Raw genomic sequence first — 21344 nt, forward strand, 5'->3', positions numbered from 1 at the left:
ACTATTCGCCCACAGATAAAGTTGCCATACGTCCGGAATTTTCCGGACAAGTCCAGAAATATAGGTCTCCGAAATGCGGAGGGAATCTTAAACCGTCCGAAATTTCTACAATTAAGTGACGAGTCAAATAGGAAATGAAAAAATTCTAATCATTTATTAATTATTTATATTTTTATTATAAATCAAAGGTAAACAAAATTATGACTTTTAACTACCAATAACATAATTTTTTATTACAACATTACTTCTGATATTAAATGCTCCCATAACATAAACATTGTTTAACACTTCCTGTATTCACTTGCATTGTACGATGCATAAGGACATTAATGAAAAATTGAGAAGTCCGGAATTTTCATTAAATGTCAGGAATTTTCTCCGGGTTTTTGATATTTTGATCTGAGAACCCTACCCACAGAGCAAAAGGCAGCAGTCAAACCATACATATAACGCTGCATTGTGCATAGTCAACTTTATAACAACACTGCTGTTCTGTCACTGTCAATTTCCTTTCACAAGACACTGATTATCAATGTCATGTTTGTCAATGTCACTTAAATTTTAATGAAATGTTTATTGTGGACGTTAAAAGCGGTAAACCTACCTACCTATTACCTACCTATTTTATTTACTAAAATATTTACTACTATTTTATTGACTATCACGGTTTTAATTAAATGTTATTGTTTCATTAAGAACTATCCGCGATTCAATTCCGCAAAATACAAGTAATGCGTGTTTCGGGCCATGAAAGTGACAATTAAAAGTATGTAGGTATATTATGTGTTTTCAACTGCAAAATATTTATTACGTTGACCTTACGTTTAAAATATATCACGTAGGTTGGACGGGTGTTGCTACTTGGCGCTGGGAGGCGAACGACGAAAACTGTGGCATTTGTCGTATGCCTTTCGATAGTTGTTGCCCTGACTGCAAGTTGCCTGGAGACGATTGCCCGCTGGTCTGGGGTGCTTGCTCGCACTGCTTCCACATCCACTGCATCGTCAAGTGGCTCCACTCGCAGCCTCAGCAGCAGTGCCCTATGTGTAGACAAGACTGGAAGTTCAATAACAAGTAGATTCTAATTGTAAGTATTTTTTTCCTCTTAACTCTAAATGATGTATATTAACAATCTTATGGATAAGCACTTAACACTCTCTCAAGACACATTTCATTAATTTTATCTAAACATTAAGATACTTATATATATGGTAATCATGTACTTAATTCAGTGATGTCTTACATATTTTATATAAAAATCAAAAACCATAATTTGTATATATATCAAGTAGATGATTTTTACAGTACCCTCAGTGTGAGAGTCCAACAATAGCAAAGTATAATAAAACTCAACAAGTTCTTTACACTTTGCTATTGTTGTTTGAATGTTTGTTATGGAATAAAATTCAATGAACTAAAATCGAAATCTGTGCTATATACTCTCATTTTTGTAGGGAATATCATGTCGGTCAGTTTTCTGCTATCAGCTTTTGTTTCCTATACTCTAAAGGAATTTTCTAATATTCCTTCAATCAGGTATTTCATAAGTTTGTTCTAAGTAATACAGTTTCTTCGGTTTTCTTATCTACTCTACATATTTTATCCCGTCCTCCACCAATGTTACATTTCAAAAGCTTTTAAACATATCAACACAATCTACAAAAAAATAATAATCAGTGTATCATGGACTTTGCTAAAATATTCACAAACTGTATGACACTGATCAAAATTTATTACCCAGTATAGAATTTTTTCAATTTACATGTCTTGAGAATAAAAACATTATAGTACATTTGTTTTTTGTTAGGGTCAAGTCAAATAATGAAAATATGCTTATAGAAAAATTTTAAAGGTTTATAAACATCTCTAATACAAATAATTATAAACAAAAATATTTAATGTTGCAATTATAACTGAATGTATATTTTTACAAGCAGTCAATAACAGGTGTCAACAAATACTGGCAACAATTTCCAAATAGCAGCTGTAACAATTAATTAACTATAAAACAATAGTCTGAGATTGGGTGCTTTCAAAACATCCACAATAGAATGTCGCGTGCGCCGTGGACCGGTACGCGTATTGCGTCCATTCTCAAAGTAAACAAACGGCCGACTTCGGGGCATTGTTAAGTCCGACTGGGGAAACTAAACGTAAAATTAGTCCTAAGGCACCGAGGCAATAGAGTCACAAAAGTTTGTGTATAAACATGAAACGAGTCGTGGTTTACGGCGTTGAGGCTAGTGACGACATCGCGAGAGCCAGTCCGAGTAGCGCGCGCCCCGCGACGGACGTGTCATGTCCGTGCTCACAGCGTCCGCGAGTGCAGTAAACACGTAGTGCCGGCAAATAAGCGCCCATTATACTATAGCCATTTATAGTATCCTATGAGTGCCGCTTCGCTCAATTATGCTGATGGTACAAACCAATGCGCAACCCATGAAGACCAACAAAGTTAGAGGACCGCCACCTGTGCCCCCGCGGCCCAACCAGAGTGTCGTGGCCGAGGCTCTAGCCAAGACGAGGAAGGCCGTCGCCGACTCGAAGGCCAACCTCTCCAAGTCCCGCACGTTGCCCAAACAAGAACAACAATCAAACGCGACTAAATCTAAAACTTTGGATAGAAGTAATAAACCGACTGTTTCGCCTAAACAGAATGGACTGGCACGAGTCAAGTCCTTCATCAAGGACGTCATCAGTGACCGCAGCTCCTCCTCGGACGAGAGGAGATCGAGCGGTCAGAACTCCAGGCGGAGTTCTAGCGATAGCAGTTCTATAAATACCCCTTCATCTACCAAAAGGTCCAACGAGAGTCTCAATTCCAAAGCTGTCAAAACTTGTAAACAAATCTTAGTGCGGTCTCTGTCCACGTCTAACAAATTAGACCAAGATGCAAAGTGCAAAGTGGCTAAGTCGTCAAGTTTTGCGGAAAAAACACTGCCTTTAAGAAAAGCTCCGCCACCGCCGCTATCCCCTAAACCTAAGTTGAAACCAATGAAACCTTTACCTGTGTATACAAACTGTACAGAAAATAGTAGTCTTAAGCAAACTCCCTCGCCGGAAGTGAGTCCGTATTCTTATCCTTTGGATGCAAAACCTCCAGAAGTAAGTCCTTATTCTTCTCCTGTAGACGCAAAGTCACAAAATCTTGTGCTAGAAGCACCTTATGCCACAGTAGAGGAAGTTCAGGAGTTCGATGATAGATTACGATATAGTCCTTCAAAACAAGTCAATAATGTCCAAGATTCACAAGTCGTTAGTGTTATTCACAACGATCAAGAGTCAAAAGTAGCAAATGACACTTCAGTTATAAACGAAAATACAAATAATAACTCATTGGAAAGGAAAACGTCTAGAGTGACAGAAATGTTGATTTCGGAAATAATAGCTAGCAGGAACAACAACAAAAACGAATCTAATGTTGTTATCGATAAAGGAAAAGATGCAGAGAATTTGAACGGCAACGAAACACCAGAAGTAGAGTTGAGAAGAGATATGAACAATCACGAGATGCTCATATACGAGCTGCAAACGATGCGATCGCAGTCCAACGTTCCAGAGACTGTGGTTGCCAATAATGATGAATATATTGATAGAAATGGTCATTGTGATTCTGAAGAGGAAGAACAAAACTACGCGATATCCTCAGTCACCAGTGGGAACACAGATGACGGATATGATCAAGCGTATGCGTATATTTTGGATGATGATTTAAAATCTAGGTGAGTTAGTAACTGAGTACCTACTTAAGGACATAATTTGTCCTTACAACAACCAACCGACTAACAATTAAAAAAGTTATTTATATCTGACGCGATTTTGAAAGATAGTATGTGGCATTTATCATGTTAAGGTTATCCAGTAATGAGAGCTGTAAGTTTTATCTTAAATAAATAAAGTACCATATCATTTTTAGGAACTCTAGAGACCAAAAATTCAAATTACACCCTTTTATCATTTTAGAAAAGCTATGTAATTTTATATGCAATCAAACTTCGGCATCGATAAAATTAATAAATATTTTGTCTTAGTTTTAAAATATGTACTTTTGAAGCAAATAGTGTTATTGAATAGAAAGCGATTACCGATTGCCATGTTGCGCAGTGTTCATGAATGCCATTTGACTCCATGTACAGCACTCAATGTCACACATGACGGTGTTAAATTCATTCAAAAACACTCCAATAACTTTTACCGCGTATTTACCTATCTGAATATAGCTTTCCTGTGAGAATCATGTTGTTTTGACTGTAAAGGTTTTACAAAATGCAGGTTTACACATTATATACAATATCGCGTTTTTACCTACTGGGACAGACAGCAAAGTTGTCACTATAGTATAGTCAACAAACAAAGTTTAGCCAACGATTGTGGACTTTTGATTCATGGAATGTTTTCAAACCTTAGCTTACTGATAAAAGAGTTTCTTCTGTATTCCTTCTCAATTTGGGTCGCTCCGAATTTGAGGAGTACTTTGAATGGTTTGGTTACCTTGAGAATGCCATAGGTGCTACTAGTTTGTAGCTTTTTGAGTTAAATGTAGGTTTTCTTATACAATACTAGCTGCGCTTCGGGGCTTCGCTTACGTGGGAATTTCGAAATAAAAAGTATTCGGAGTAATAAGTGTTATTCCAGGATACTAACGCATGTACCAAATTTCACGTTACCAAAATTTTATTATGAACAAGATTTTGTGTAAAATAGTAACAAACATAGGTACACGCGTACATCCTCACATATTCACCTTTCCAGCCTCACCTTCTCATTTATAACATTAAATAGAATATTAATAGTATATATATCCTTAATCCTTAGATATTATAAAAAGTCCCCCCCCTGTCGCGTCTGCTCTGTCTGCTCTGTCAGACTGGTCACTGTACGAAAATAAACGATAAACTCAAAAACCAGGATTTACGGTTTTCACCAATGGATAGTGTGATTCCTGAGGAAGGTTTAGGTGAATAATTTATTACGGTTTTACACGAGCTAAGCCGCGACGAGCCGATAGTATAAAGCTATCTTAACCTATCTATAGATAGGATAAAACTGACGAGAAAGCGGGTTTTTAAATCCCCAATTACTGAACATACTTTGATTTTAACTATCATCCGCAGGCTACGTAAGCAGTACCGGGCGATAAGCACGATGTCGCTCCACGGACTGCCTCCTCTACCAAAAAGTCTGAGCGGGTTCGCGGAGCCGGCGCCGGCGCCCGAGCAGGAGACGCCCGCGCACGCCGGCGACGCGCCCACCGATCTGGACGCGCAGATGACTTACTTGAAGAAGGAAATGGTAAGTTTACGCGTTTTGTTAAAGGAATAACATACGCGGCCACTAGCGCCACCATCACATGTTTATTAATTTATTGTAATTAATAGGGAAAACTAAAAAGTTTACTACAAACTACGCTAAGCTAGATAACGGATTTTATTAGATTTGTATTATAGTTCTTAGTTTATATAAACAATTTACGACAACGATTTTTTGGCCACCGTTTTCAATAGAAAACTGTCATACTATATACTGTAATAGCATAATATCCTGTGGTATTTTTACTTACCAAGGCGTGTGGTTCCGCCCTAGAATCAGACCACTCCATATCCTTCCGTGGATGTCGTACGAGATGACTTAAGAAAAACACGCCCTAGGCAGCTATTAGGCAACAATAGCATTCCCAAGGAGGGTTGACGTCTGGCAGGCGGCCGGTTGTAAAATCACAGCCGATACTTCAAAATTTTAAGGTTTTTTTTTACGCTGACCCGCGGGTATCTCGGCTTTGAAAATAGTAGGTTTCGATTTTTGCATGCTTCGATTAGACTCTTTGACTGCCAAACCTCTTCACCGGATCACACATCACCCCGTCACTACTATAACTATTACGATAACACCTTACCTAGATATGCTGAATATACGCAATGATTCGCCCTCATTCCTTAGAGATGACTCGAGTCAACGCAACCGTTAATTACTGCTGTTGCATATTCTCATGCACATATATTGTTATTCTTCTCAGCGCATTCCAGATTTCTTGGGCTCCACTTTCCTACTATTTCTGATATTCTTTGCACTATATTCTGCCTGCAACCATTATTATCAGGCTATTATAGTACCTAATTGACGTCATCGGACCAGAGTTCTCCTTCTGCCTGGATCAGAAGTGAGGAAGATTATTAATATACTTTTTATGAAATAAAATGTCACTAAAGCTTTAAATCCTTAAATCGGACTTGATTGAATTTGTAAAAAATATCGAATAACGTGACTACGTTTTTCGATATTTTTTACAAATTATGACTTTACTTTCATGATTTTATAGGTTTCATTATAACTTTTCATGTCATAATAAAAAATCCATTATTATTCCGTTTTAAACCTTAACTACAAAGGCTTGTTTGTTATAATAACCGACTTGGTTACACCACACGACGTGTTTAAATACTCGTAAAACCTAACTCGTAAAAATATTAAGCGGAAATTGTTTTAAAGCTACATTACATAGGGCTGCATTGTAGCAAATTCCTTCTTCTGCATGCATTTAATGTATTACAAGCCTTTTACTGTACCCCAAAACCAAATCCTTTATTTTTGACGACCTCCGTGGTCTAATGGTCGTCACGCCGGACTGCTACACTGGAGGTCCCGGGTTCGAACCCCGGTCAGGCCAAGATGGAAAATAAACATTTTCAGATTGACCTGTGTCTGGGATGTTTAACTATATATATATATATATATATATATATATATATATATATATATATATATATATATATATATATATATATATATATATATATATATATATATATATATATATATATATATATATATATATATATATATATATATATGTATTTGTTATAAAATAGTATAGTTTAGTTAGTAACCCATAACACAAGTCTCGAAATTACTCTGGAGTCAACTCAATCTGTGTGATTTGTCCATACATATTTATTTATGACTGAATTCTCTCTCTCATCTGATTGTTACGCCCAGCCATTCAGCGTCGATTCCAGGATTCGCTTTCCTATTTTTCTTTTTCACTTCGCACTGTCTTCGGTCCGACCATTGGCACGCATATCATACTTACTTAACGTCATAACATCAGTATTTCTTGGGCCAGGAGGAGACGGCATAGCCAGACATATGTTCAAAACCCTTCCATTCGAAAAACACTAAACGTAATGCGATAATAAGCAAAAAGTGGTAACTAACACTATTTTGATTGGAAATTACGTCTCTATAATAATTGGTTATTAGCTCAAGTCTTTATTAGATGAAATTAGTTGATCTGTTCAGTTGCCTGGTGTAGTTGGTGTCGATGTGAAAAACCTGGGTTATTTATTAGTATTAATTAACGTTCGTATATCTTGCAATACTTCCAATAAAATAAATTCTAGACGCGACCCAGTTTATCGAAGTCTAAATTCAGTCATACCCTTTTTCGTGTCCGCTCGCTGGTTACCTCACCTTATTCCCTTATAGAGAATTTTGTTAAAACCAGTCTGATCAGACTCCGAAATAGATTATCTCCCTCCGCAACACCTAAACGTTAGATTTTTAAATAATATTTAATACAGAAATACTTATATTTAGGCACAAATAATTTAATTCATAATATTAATATGACACAGTATATATTCAATTAGAAAAAGATATGTAAGGAACAATAATGGTAAGCTTTTCTGGCATGAGGGACCAACACTGTTCAAATGAGATTCTTTCGGCATTTCGTCTCAACAGTGATCGTTCCGAAATACCAATAGTTTGTAGCTTTAAGAGAAATTAATATATAATATAATTTTGACGTGAAACATTTCCTGTGAAGGTCTGATTGCTGAATAAACTATTTGAATTGATTAGACGGCTGTGGCCCGTCAACGCCCTAGCTTCAACTGTATATTTATACAATGATGGCACAAGCAAAGCAAACCTGACAAAAATGTTACAACATGCAACATTAAATGTGGTTTTAACAGATACGTATTGGAGAAACAGATGTTTACGTTCTTATCGTTCGTTGCAGACGCGTCCCAAATTTCTGTTTTACTGCGGTTTAAGCTCGTGTAGACGTAGGTACTATTTTTATTACATTTCCACAGATAAACGAGATTCGTAGTTGTAGCGCCACAACGCGGTGTTTTCTTAAATCTGTGATATGTTTTGCACCGATTGATTAACTAGCCTTGTGTTTTGTATCATCTAATTTATGAGCTTTGTTTTCGTGTATGTGCACTATCAGTCTTTAGTCAACCATTCAAGACTATGTTTATTTGATTCTTAAGGATACATCCTTCAATTATATTTTTCACTTGTCAAATATACGTCAATCCTCCTCGGGAATGCGGTTGCCCGTCAGCTGCAAAGGCTATGTATTCCTTAGTCGCCTCGTAGAACGTCCAAATGAGCATATGAAGTGGTATTCCTATTCTAGGGCGGAACTACACGTAAAGATATTTAACCATCATAGCGATCATATACATGGTTATTAATTACCTATATACTCGTACATACAAAATGCTTAGATACGATACCTTGGTTAGACCCTTTATGCGAAGTTTCAAATTTATGTTAACACTTCTAAAAAGTAGTCGACATTCCCGCGGGAAATTGACGCGGCAAAAGCTAGTCTAAAAATAATTCCGCAATTAACGAAACATAATTGACAATTAGAGCGAAGTATTGATATAATAGGTAACTGTGTCATGGCGTAAAAACGCGTAATACAACGCACCTTGCCCCGTATGTGTTCACCTGTTCGTCTACATTAACTATGTATAAATACACATAGTTGTCTTACCACACTGCACGTGCTGATGTATTCTGTGTTGCGCTTCACTTTCCGATGCATCTACGGCATACGAGAAGCGGTGGTAGTGTGGTTTGGACGCCCACTGTGGATCGAAAGGTCCCTGGTACGAATCTTACTAGTGCCACATGAGTTTGTATACCAATCTGACTCATGTATAGTAGTATTCATCGACCACCACTTGCTTTCGATGAAGGAAAATATCGTGGGGAAATCTCGAGTTTACAGAAGGGTTAGTATAGTTTGCATTTCAATTCTCACCATCGAATCGATTCGAAGTGAGACGCAGCTAACCAATCACATTGCACCATTGTGACGCTACGACAACCACACTGCAATGTTGAAAATGAAAAATGATGGAAAATGATCTTTTTCTGATTGGCCCGGGTCTTGGATGTTTATCTATATATGCATTTGTTATAATATATAGTATCGTTGAGTTAGTATCCCATAACACAAGTCTCGAACTTACTTTGGGGCTAGCTCAATCTGTATGATTTGTCGTAATATATTTATTTATTTATTTACATATTTCTTTTAAAAAACATTTTCTCAGAAGCATATCCAAGTTAGAATAATATTGTTTTAATATCGCCATTATACAGTTTTTGTCCCACATATCTAGCCAGTGCAGCATCTCGGATCTCTAGTTGTCGACGGTAGGTAGGTTACCGTAGCAACGGTATATCCCAGTATGGGTGCAGTCCTATCCTACATGCATTTTTTGTATGTACCATGTAGGTACCGCTAACTTCAAGTAAGTATTACAAATACCAAGTTGTTAACAAGTAACACATTTCTAGCAATAGTGTCGTATATAGACTTGTGGATAAATTATAATATCCATACTTCATACTGATATTATAATTGCGAAAGTTTGTGACGATATGTGTGTGTATGTTTGTTTGTTATTCTTTCACGCAAAATTTACTGAACGGATTGTTATCAAATTTGGTACACGGGTAGAATATAACCTGGAATACCACAGGGTACTTTTATCCCGAAATTGCGAAGCCCCTAATGGGCGATTGAAAGTTTGTATGAAAATCAAGTTCGTTTCAAATTTACGCGAGCGAAACCGAAAAGTATTACCGAAATGTAGTAGCTATAGAGAAGATTTTGTGGAGGCGACTGATCTCGGCTTGGAAAGATCACGAAGTCGTTCGACTAAGGGACATAAAAGCATCGCAACGCTTTAGGCAGTCGGCAACATGTAAAATCACAGGCGAAACTTCCAAATTTCAAGGTTAATTTTTTTACATTTACCGTGTACTTCGCGGCGTCACAGCCTTGAATGCAACCGAGAACACGCGAGAATGAAGGAGAGACCTATTGAGAAGATTTCGTAATACACACGACAGTTTTTAATTTATTATTTAAAAAAACTATTCATTGTATGTTAATTTCAAAGTGCTTATTGTATGATTAAAATAGGTAGGTACTATGGAAAATTTACATTTAGTTGTTCATAAAGTTATGTGTGTAAACGTTCGTCTCGCTTACACACATACACAATTTATCTTGTACGATTGCTAATGCATTCTTTTAAAGTGAGTCGCTAATCCAACAAAAAATATTCTATGAGTACGACGCAGACAATTTTTTCAAGAGACAGATTTTATTATAGACAATTTGTCTGTACACATGAGAAAAGCTCCGAACTAGACTTTTCTTAACGTTCTGTTCCAAACTTTTTAGAGCACAAAAATGAGACAAAGAAAAGCCATGATATTCTGTTATGCACACAATCGGCCATGATCAGGGCAAATCGACGTACACAATGCTTAGGCTTTCCTTGGATATAAATAAAGGTCATATTAAAACTAAGCAACGCACGTGAGAAGACCGTGATCAGATGTGCATTTACAGCATGATAGTGGAAGATTTCGAAAATATCCAGTGTTTAAAATGTGCGTAGGTATATAAATTTATCTTTATAATAATACTAGATACTTGTCCGCCTTCGCTCGGGTACAACCATATAAATGATAGAAACGAAACCTTCCTCAGGAAATCACACTATCTATTCTGACCATACAAAAATCTGTCTTGTACTTTTTGAGTTTATCCCGTTCATACAGGCAGAGGCGACAGTTTTTTTTTAATATGTAAGGAAATATAGTAGATATACGTACATAATGCCTTTGGGATTGGGACCAGGTTAAAACATTCTGTCGGTGAACCGTTCGTAGATAAAACGACCGTCGGAGAATAGTTCCAGACACGGTTATAGCAATTATAATTTGCCCGCAGCCTTGAAGACCTTGCAATCATTTACATCCCACACAATGCAAGTTCACTAGTTGCAGCAGAGTGTTATGTTTAAAACTGATTTGCATCTGACTATCTATATATATAAGAAGTGGTGGCCAAATTATTAAAAAGTCCGCAGGATTGTTAGGTCCTAAGCTCGGATCCACAATATGTAATCCTATATTTTAGTCAGCCTAAAAAAGCATAAACAAATGGAGATAAAATTATTAGTACCGGCATGGTCTCGATAGCTTAATGGTTAAGAGTATATCCCTCACAAAACCAAGGTTTTTGGTTTTTCATTTTGTTATTTTTCAGTTTAGTAAACACACATTTTTACAACATGATTTAGAATTTTTATAATTTTAAAAATGCATTGTTGCATAACTGAAGGGAATCTAAAATGGTTAGATCCGGATTGATCCGGTTAATAGTTTGAATACAGCTGGTGTCGTAACAATAATCTTGTTTGGTTCGGCCCGTGTCATAATCTAGCTGGTAGGTGGCAAGTGCATAATGAGACTGACCATAGCGCTATTATACAACAATAGTAGTGGTGTCTATTATGCTTTAATTACAGCATTGATTAGGAATTCGAGTAATGTTATATGTTGCCATTGTTTCTATGGCATTATTATAGATAGTTTATAAAATAGCGATTCAGGTTCGTCAGTTCGTAACCTCTTCTTCTTGGCTGTCATCACTGGGCGTTTAACAAAAATCATGGATATATAACTATTATCACGAAAATAATGTAGTTCCTCTGAGGGAGATTTTACTTATCACATTTTCTTGATCAATTTATTAGTGTTGCAGAAATATTGTTTATTTTACTATCTATAATTTATCTACCAATATAATATTCTAGACAGTCGTATCAATTGTTTCGTTATCCATAACAGTATTGACATCCAAGATGATTCTTTTTCAAGGTGATTTGAGGAACAATTTTTATGTCCCGCTATAAGAGTATTTAATTTCATTATTTACGGTTACATGTAAGTATTTAAACAATTTTGAATCCATCTGATAATGATTAATGTACAGAACAGAGAGGGAAAAACGAACAGCCGATTAGGATCTTGCTTGTTTTGGACTCACGAAAGCTGATGGCCGACAACTTTCTACTTCGCTACTTTTCCTAACGCATGCGTATTCTCATCCCACACGTTTGTTGTCCCATTGTCATGTCATGTAAACGGGCAGAGGTACGGAACCTCTGTGATGTGACTGTTTTTTTTTAAGTTCTGAAAAAAAATACTGAAAAACATTATCCATACTCCAATCGACTACTTATTGCTGTTGCTAATAACTATGAGAATTCTAAATTTTGAGTTACATTTAGATTTTGATGTGCTCAAAATGATGATGGATGGAGGCTATTTAGTTTTGAAAAAAATTGTTGCATCCAGAAGGCTGGACTTCGTGTCTTCTCTAAACATGAAATCTAGCACTCTAGATTGCATTACACTTATAATGACCTTTAACAAAGCATATACAGGTCGGGTGAAACTTGAAACACACGAGGCATTCTTTCTCTCTCTCTCAAAATTCCCTCACAGCGAATTTTGGGACAAGAATGCCCTGTTTATTAATATTTCTGATCAGTTAGAAGCCATTTCTATTTTCTCCCACAGCTAAAAGTCAGTATAACTAGGTCGGAATCTGGAAGTGATCGCTGACCCCTCAATAATGTGCTGTCGGACATCACTGATAGCCATTAACCATCTACCCGCATTGTCCGACCTAATGTCACACATCCGCGTTGGCAGGATTATGTATTTATATTTATCAGTAGCCCACTTTATTGAACTTTAGCGTAATGGATGACTTTCGGACTAGCAGTGAAATATTAGGTAGATACAATTTCTACAAGATATAAAAATAACCCATCTTTAAACGGCTGACATTTTTCTCTTCTGAAACTACTTATTAGATGAAAGAAATGAACATAACCTCGAATCTCAGTGAAAGGAAATTTTATGTCGAAATTCTAAAGCTAAGTTGAACTAAATATACATTGTTGCATTTGCAAAGCAACAAGTGTTGTTTGTACCGCTTCGCAAATTTTAAGAATCATTTAATTTATTTCTATAACTAAACGAATCAAATTTATTGCCACAAAATTCGCGCGTGTAAATAAATAATGTTCTATTATTATGCACGCGTTTGCCAGCGTTTTTATATCACTTAATCATATTCATAGTGGAGGTTGCCTTCGAAGTGTGTCATGCAGGCCTGGAGAGAGCACGCGCCAGTTTTTATATTTTTAGCACGAGTGACAACGAGGGTTACGTAACATCTGGTGCCAACGTGGAGGAGAATCCTGTGAGCGTGATTTGCGGAACTAATATGTTTTCTGTGCCTTTTACATAGATTCAAGCTTTACTATAAAGTGAACAATGAGTTCTTTACGATAACCACCGCACCAAATTATCAATGTCAGAATTTGTGTACGGGTGGTCCACAGTTTTTCATCATTGCTAACATTTTACTAACTTTATTAATATCAGTATACTACACCATCACTCCAATTACTTCAACAAATTAACACCTGTCACTTTTTATGAAGTACGTACTTGAAAGCTCTCTCTATCAACAATATAAAACGAAAGTTTTTACGACAAAAATAAATCTGTTAATTAATCATAGCCAGTATGCATAGTCCGACAGTTGTCGTGCCAAGCCGGCGCATGGTGTTTGATGACATTTAGCTGGGCCCAAATTGACTACATCGGCTATAAATAACGGAGTCAACGGGGCGCTAACTAAAACAAACGCGTTAACGTAACGTGTGTTGGGGGCGTTACACTGATTTTTAGCTAAATAGGTACGATGGCCGCCTAACCACTTGTGGGGTTTTTGTCTTACGATTCCTGCGTGCTACATGGTTTTTAGTTTGGATGGTCATATTTTGCGATACGTTGTGGACAGACAGCGTCGTCTTGATAAAACAATACACCTATATTGTTATCTGAATCCTATTAGATTCAGATTTCTGTAGTAGTCTTGGAATAACGCCTCTCTCCATTTTTTATTCCTCTCACACTAAGGTTGAATGGAAGAGATCCCTTTAGCGATAAGTCCGCCTTTAATTTTGTATTTGATATATATATATATTCTATACTTTTGTTTGGTGCAATAAGGAGTTCATCAGTTACAATTGCAATAGTATAAGAACGCATCAACTAATCGAGTAAATGGATAACTTTTATTGAACAATGAGCCTTCTGTACGCTAGTTCTATTACTTATTCTTTGACGTGTGTTCCAAATAGTCCCAATAGACGTGGTTCGTTTGCTTGTCGTGGCTTATTGTTTACTTACTGTCTCACGTCACGTATTGTACGGAAGGTGAAGGCAACCAAATGTATTTTCGTTCCATCATTTACAACATGCATATGAAATAATGTGTTGTTGTTGCTAGATGGCCAGATGAACAAGTCTAACATAACCAAATAGTTATAAAATTGTATATATAATCATCGTAACAAGATTCCAGTCACCACTAGATTATTTTACGAAGACAAATCACAATCACTAGACAAATATTAAGTTGTGTATTTGAAGGATCGAGAGAATCGAATAAAATATATTTCCAAACGCCAGCTGACATCGCAAATCTTTTCCTGGCACTGACGCATGTTATATCTTTAGATCCCACTTCTGAATTCAAATTTTAATTACCTTGAAAAAGCCTTTGAGCTGCAGATCGGAATCAGAAGTCATATTAAATAGATATAGCTTTACGAAACTTGAATAAAACAGAGATGAATCTCTTAAAATTTCACCTAGATCCATAGTAACATAACGGGGTTGCGGCGTTAAAAGTGTGACAGTCGCATGGAGGTCGTCGACCGCGCAGTGACATAATGCACCTCGATCCATTACAAGCCAGTCATCAATTACCATCATAGAATACTCTCGCTGACAATAGCACTAGAGCAGTAAGTACTAAACATTGAATATTGTTTTGACTTGGCCGGTGCACGGCAAAACTCATCAAGCTTGGCATGTGATTTACCATGCAACGGTAAAGTGCAGCAATTTCAATAACTTTCTTCAATGGCTCGATGACCACCCGAAAATAAATCTTAGAGCTGTTATTCGTTAGCTGTCTTAATGGCCTTTTCTTATACGTATTGGTAATCGGAGTCTCTAGATATCGTTAGAATAAAATGTTTTTTGTTAATATAGGTACTATTCCAGGTTTCATTCTGCTCTTGTTGAAAATTTAAATTGACAGTAATTTTTTTTTAAATCCTCTGTTATATACCAACTTTAACGTCTATAACATTAATATAAAGTTGACCTATTTTATGAAGAGGTGTTTTATGTAGGGAAGTAAACGATCGATCCACTGAAACCTGTTAAGTGTTACAAAAGTTGGAATTCGTTGAATATCCAAGTAATCGCATTCCTATTACACACTGGATTACGGACATGACACATACTCGTTTAATGTGCTATAAAATCACTGGAGCATCAATAAAATGTTTATTATAATAATAATATGTGCGGTAGAATACAATATAAAAGAGTCGACTAGGGATTGTACTAAGAACAAATTTCCGACAATGTTTGTATGAATAATGAAGTCAATAGACCTTTGGATGATATTAAAGAAATACTCTGTTTTAATGAAAAATTTAATTTTTAATGAAAAAGGAATTACTAAAATTTGAAGTACGGAATAGACATTGAGCACTTTTTGTCCTGAAATTCCCATGGGTGCTAAACCCCGGGCCGCAGCTAGTCATAAATAAAACGTTTTAAACAATCAAACGAACAAGAAAGACATTGGGTAACCCTCGCGGTATCCTACATTTCTTCTACAATGCCTATTATTTTGCAACGTCCTGGCTCGGAGGCATGATAGCACTAAGTGGTAAAGTGCTCCTAACAATGAGCCACTGCTTTCAAAAGATATGTGCTGTTGTAACCCGTTATTCATAAAAAAGTTAGAGCGTACTTTAAGTTCAAATATGTTTCGTCACTATCGCACTTTATAATATTGGCAGAAAGAGGCAAAACATACAACTTTTTTTATGAATAACAAAGCAATTCACTAACATCTCAGCCGAAACTACATGCATTTTGCTATTTTCTAACTATCTCTTTTCGAATGCATTCTTTAGTATTGGAATCGTATTTTGGAGGACTGAATCTCGCATCATTGTCGTCATCATCAACTACGTTAAAGATCTTATTCTAAAATGGCAATATAAAAATAGCACTCCTTTATTAAACGCTTATGTAGACCGATTTTATTTGCAAGAAATTAACAAGCTTTTCATACTAACCACTTCGTAGCTTAGCCTAAAATATAAAATCAACATTTATGAACACAACATGATTGAACTTTAGAATAATCACTTCTCATATTACGGCTCAACATGTTCGTGAAAATTGATTTCATTGGTTGATTTACGTTACATTTTTTTTCTATCTCCCAATTTGACATGAAAAAAATTAAGTCCGATTTGCGTCGGCACGCGATCGACAATAGATTTACGCGATATGAGAACTAGTTTTTGCCCATTCTCTAATGTGTGCCAGTCCAAGTGATTATAAATCGTCTTTTACATCCCCGACTTAAATTAAATTGCGCGTGACCACAAAATAACGCTAATATAGAACACTTGCTTCGTGTTTAAAGATTTTCAGCAACAAGTGCTCAATTAAAAATAATATTTATTTCTGTAGAACAATGTTTTGAACCACGGAAAAATGAATGTTTTGAACGAATCAAAAACTAACCCAAACCTTGTTCACTCACGGACTGGATTCTTTATTAGAAGAAATAAAGACGTTAAAATATACATATAAATACTACCAAGTATTTATTATTTGCGCTATTTTGCGTATCAAATTTTAAAGTATATTTAACCGTCAATGCACAATTATTTAAAAGGCAATATAAGTAAACTTTTATTCCACCTAATTTTTATCCCGAATATCCTGGAAATAAATGTAATCACTTTTTATTGCAAATTATAAAGTATATGCTTTGAAGAAAAAAAAAGCTAATACTAGTAATAATAATATGGGTTGTCTTTCTGTGTTAGGTTATTTTAATGTTGAATGGTATAACGGTCGCGCATCGAAGGCGATTCGAACATCGACGATTCGCGCCAATCCGCAATATAAGAAGGTACTTTCACACGTCAATACTTCAAATATTTTAATCGTTCAAAGCCACGTCAAATATTTATTTATGTACTGTGTATAATTTAACACTGTAAGTATGAAACTTACCTACAAATATTTTATTTATATACTTTTTGATAATCTTTCATGATAGATTTCTCTAAAAGACTTTTTAGTACATATACACGTAGAACACAGAGTTTAAAGCTTACTTACGATGTAGATATTTAACCACACATTTATTTCATTATAATTGACATTTCAAATTACACATAGACGCCATCTATTTTGGAATGTAGGTACATTATGTAAGTCTGTATGTTTTTCTAATCTGCGGTACTCATTATGTGAAACAGAAACTTGAAGTTGAGGTGTAATTTTATGTTTGTAATATTCAATTGCGTGCGTGACTTTTGACCCGGTGTCTTAAATTTAAATGCCGCAATTTTTTCCAAATTTATTATGAAATTGCAGACTTATATCACCAGAGAGATGTACCATTAGACAATCATCCTTAGTTGCGTGTCTACTTACGGTTTCAAATTCAATTAGTACCTTGTCAACGTACGATATGACATAGAATCTATACTTAGAATACCCTGATATTTAAACAGTTTGTTATACATGTGATTTTGAAAATAATAATGAAATGAAAAAATCTAGAATCGAGCGGGATTTGAACCTAGCCCCTGTTTATCCGGGTCAACCCTGATATTCATAAAAAAATTAAAATTATCATTAGTGTTTAAACTGCGCCCAGCACGCCTACCACAAAACTATCTGCCTCTGCCAATTCTAGTCTACTTTTTGGTCGTTTAGCAACACTTTTACCTTTGACGGTCACGCTTTCCTGATAAATCAATTGTATTCTGCCATCTAGTCTAAGTAATTTTAAAAAATTTCTATTCTAGATGTTCTTTATCATGCTATTTCTGATTTTACTTCTCCCATGTAACCGTTGCTACGAATTCAGACGCGAATCTACGCACATTGCTGGCTACTACGCCTTGTGTCAATGCAAGGAAAGACTAGCATTGTACCTTGAAATTGAGTCGATTATATATATCTGCCATAAGTAGCAGCTCTTCGGGTCCGACACTCTGCGGCTGAGAAATAAACCATGAAAATGCTCAGATGAATGAGAGAGAATATATCTGCCGTAACAAATTTGACATCTGAAAATTTGTTTAATCATCATGATGACAAACAGCTATCCAAATCCAATCACGCTCACAAACTTTCGCTTCTAAAATTTTAAAAGGTTGTACGATATAATTTGACTAAATTGTATCATCTAATAGTATTATAACAATTTAAACATATACGTAGACATGTTGTTTTGTAACTAGTGCCATAAACCGTCATACATCAACGTCACTGAATAGGAAACGTTCAGCTTATCTTCCCTAATGACCCATTCATGCATTTTCTTTCATTGTAAAGCAAAGCATTTGCGGTTACCAAGCCGCAAGTCACGACTGGAGCCTCAGTGGTGGGACTAGCAACATATTGTTATTTGTAAACATTTTTTGTAAACAAATGATAAATAAATATAATAACGTGTACACGAATACTTATGCTATGTCAAATATTGTTTTCCAAACAATTTAGGTACACAACTAATATTATTTCTTATTTTTCTTTGTCCACTCCTTTTCCTAGTTCATGAGGTTGGGTCTCCTCGTACATTTGCGCCAAAATATACTCTTGGAGCAGAAAATTTAATAAAACTTACCACAATGTTCTACAGATAGATACGAATAATAAAATTATCTCGTCTTTATCTCTGTAATTGTACTGTATTTATATAATAGAAAGAAAAAGTAAGAACGGAAGAATAAGAAAATACATCTAATGGAGAGATAAAGTTTATGATAAAAGACATCAAGATAATCTACATAACTGAAGAACAGAAATTAGAGATAATTTTCTTCCAAAATGAAAAGTATATTCTGTTTAGTGATATTTTTCAATGAACTTCACTAACGTAATACAAATCGTCAAAAAATACTTGCTAATACTTGACCTTAAAAACCTACCGCCAAATCGAGATGTGGGATTCAGATAAATAGACTGAGAAAGTTGTAACGGATGTCATTCCTTCAATAGTGCTCGAATTTCGTTCACTTATGAATTCAAATAGTCGCTCGTGCTCCAAAAAGCAAAGCTGGGTCGAGAGGTATAGTAAAGGTTCTTGGTTCCCACGCTCGCTGCTGGATTCAATTATTCTGCAAGTCTGCGTTATTATAAAGCTAACTCAATTTTCCTGTAATCGTAACTATATGTGTACTTTGGGACAAGGCGCAGATTTCATTTCACTTTGTGTGGTCACACAATGTGCGGTTTCTGACATTCGAGACCTGCTTAAGTTCTGGATGCTTACTTAGATGTTACTGAATACTTTATTTTGCTAGCAAAAACCTTACAACTTCGAACTGTGTGTTCTTAAATTTCAGAACTATGTTCTATCCTATTCTACTATGTTTTGAAAATAATAATCACATGAAAAAAATCTGGAATTGAGCGGGAACTAAACCGACGCCCTGTCTACATATCCGGGTATCCAGTGATCTTTTCTTCTTTATTCTATGTTATTCCTATTATGACCACCTAGAGCACTAAATCATATTTGATCTAAGTATATCAAAATCCATCTAGTAATGAGCAAAAAGTAATTGCATATCTAACTACAAAATGTGTTACTGAAAATGGGATTACGCCCAGAATTTTCCTAGTTCAATCCCAAGATCACAAACCCTACATTGCGGTCAGACAAACTCCTCGTAGTTTAAGATCGTATTTACATGTAATTAGTATGTCATTATTTGATATAATAAACGAAAAAAAGGTAAAATAGAATCCCTTCGCACTCAATAATACTTAGAAAAATTTATTACTTTTTTATACCGTATCTTCATTATTTTAATGTTAAAATAAGTAATTAAAAATCCTGAATCACGTGGAATAATAAATATGGATGGCGTGATTAGTGTCAAGGAAAACCTTGTGATAATTACATTGCAATATCCGTTTAAACCCACATTGTTCTGGCTACAATGCAATATTCAATTCGTCTAATAACATTTTTAATAATTCTACCGGGAAATACAAAACCGGCCATGATCGAAAACTATTTTTTATAGTTAGGAGAAATAAACTGAGTCAGACCGTGAGAACTACTCATTGTTGCATCAAGAAGGCTGTTCCATCGTCAATGGCCAACAGAGCGAGACTCGGGGGCCGCTGGTCTCAAGGTATCTTGATGCATGGGTATTCTACAATAGACCTTTTTATATAAGCACGTAATGTCGGAAAACTCGTCAATGTTACGTAGCTACTGTCAATTATTATCAAATCAAGGAAAATTGATCCTATAAGGAACAGTTTGTTAATAATAACTGGTAATTTCAATGTCAGAGTTGTTGTCATCTTTGGTTGTAATAATTTCTTGAACTTCTACATCTAAATGTCAATGCAGATTTTGAAAATATTATTTCGCGAAGGACAACCATCGCTGCATTGTTTTGTTATAAAAGCTCACCTCGCTGGCCGCAAACTCGTTTTGTAAAGATCAAGTTTCATTCATGCTATGTGAATATGTGGTGGAGGCCCCGTAGCCGACACTGGATGACGCATTTAGACATCAATTCCAACCATAATTGTCCCATAATGATTAGATTAAAATAAAACCTATTCAATGTACCTATATGTATATGGATCGTGTAACGATTATTACGTGATTTCCTGTCTAGATTCTGGACTTGAATTCTTTTGTAATCCTGCAGTTTTGCATCCTTCAGTCTTTATGTTACTTCCTGCTATTTATGTTGAACGTATGTTTGATGAGAAATGCCTTTTCTTTATTCTTTAATGTGTGTGTTGCTAAACTGTCGACTCACATCCCTTCATTTCCCTTGGCACTATTAGTGTCCAAATGTTGATTGATGTGAAAATTATCGTGATATTCATGTTTGTACCTATTAAATTATAATTAACTAATATCTTTATGATTTTATAATAAATTAAAATCATATAGAGCAAACCAAAAGCGTAAAACATTACCATAACAAGTAATGTTTTAATATACAACTCATCTATTCGTACATATTGTTATCGACTGAAATGCCAGCTGTGAC

At 35.6% G+C, this 21344-nt stretch overlaps 1 protein-coding gene across 2 annotated transcripts in view; it reads left to right on the forward strand.

Moving 5' to 3' along the window:
* Positions 1–567: 567 nt before the first annotated feature.
* The window catches only part of lmgA (lemming A), a 30659-nt gene continuing 9882 nt past the window's right edge, over positions 568–21344 (forward strand). The window contains exons 1-3 of one of the 2 annotated variants that reach the window (XM_053756266.2): positions 568–766; positions 843–1087; positions 5115–5255. In XM_053756266.2, the coding sequence (XP_053612241.1) occupies positions 748–766; positions 843–1078 (255 nt within the window). In that variant the 5' untranslated portion in view covers positions 568–747 and the 3' untranslated portion in view covers positions 1079–1087; positions 5115–5255. Of the gene's footprint in view, positions 767–842; positions 1088–2165; positions 3723–5114; positions 5293–21344 lie in introns of those variants that run through there. The other variant, XM_053756265.2, reaches the window with a different exon arrangement.

This window comes from Plodia interpunctella, chromosome 16 (genome assembly GCF_027563975.2).
Source record: "Plodia interpunctella isolate USDA-ARS_2022_Savannah chromosome 16, ilPloInte3.2, whole genome shotgun sequence".
NCBI lineage: Eukaryota > Metazoa > Arthropoda > Insecta > Lepidoptera > Pyralidae > Plodia > Plodia interpunctella.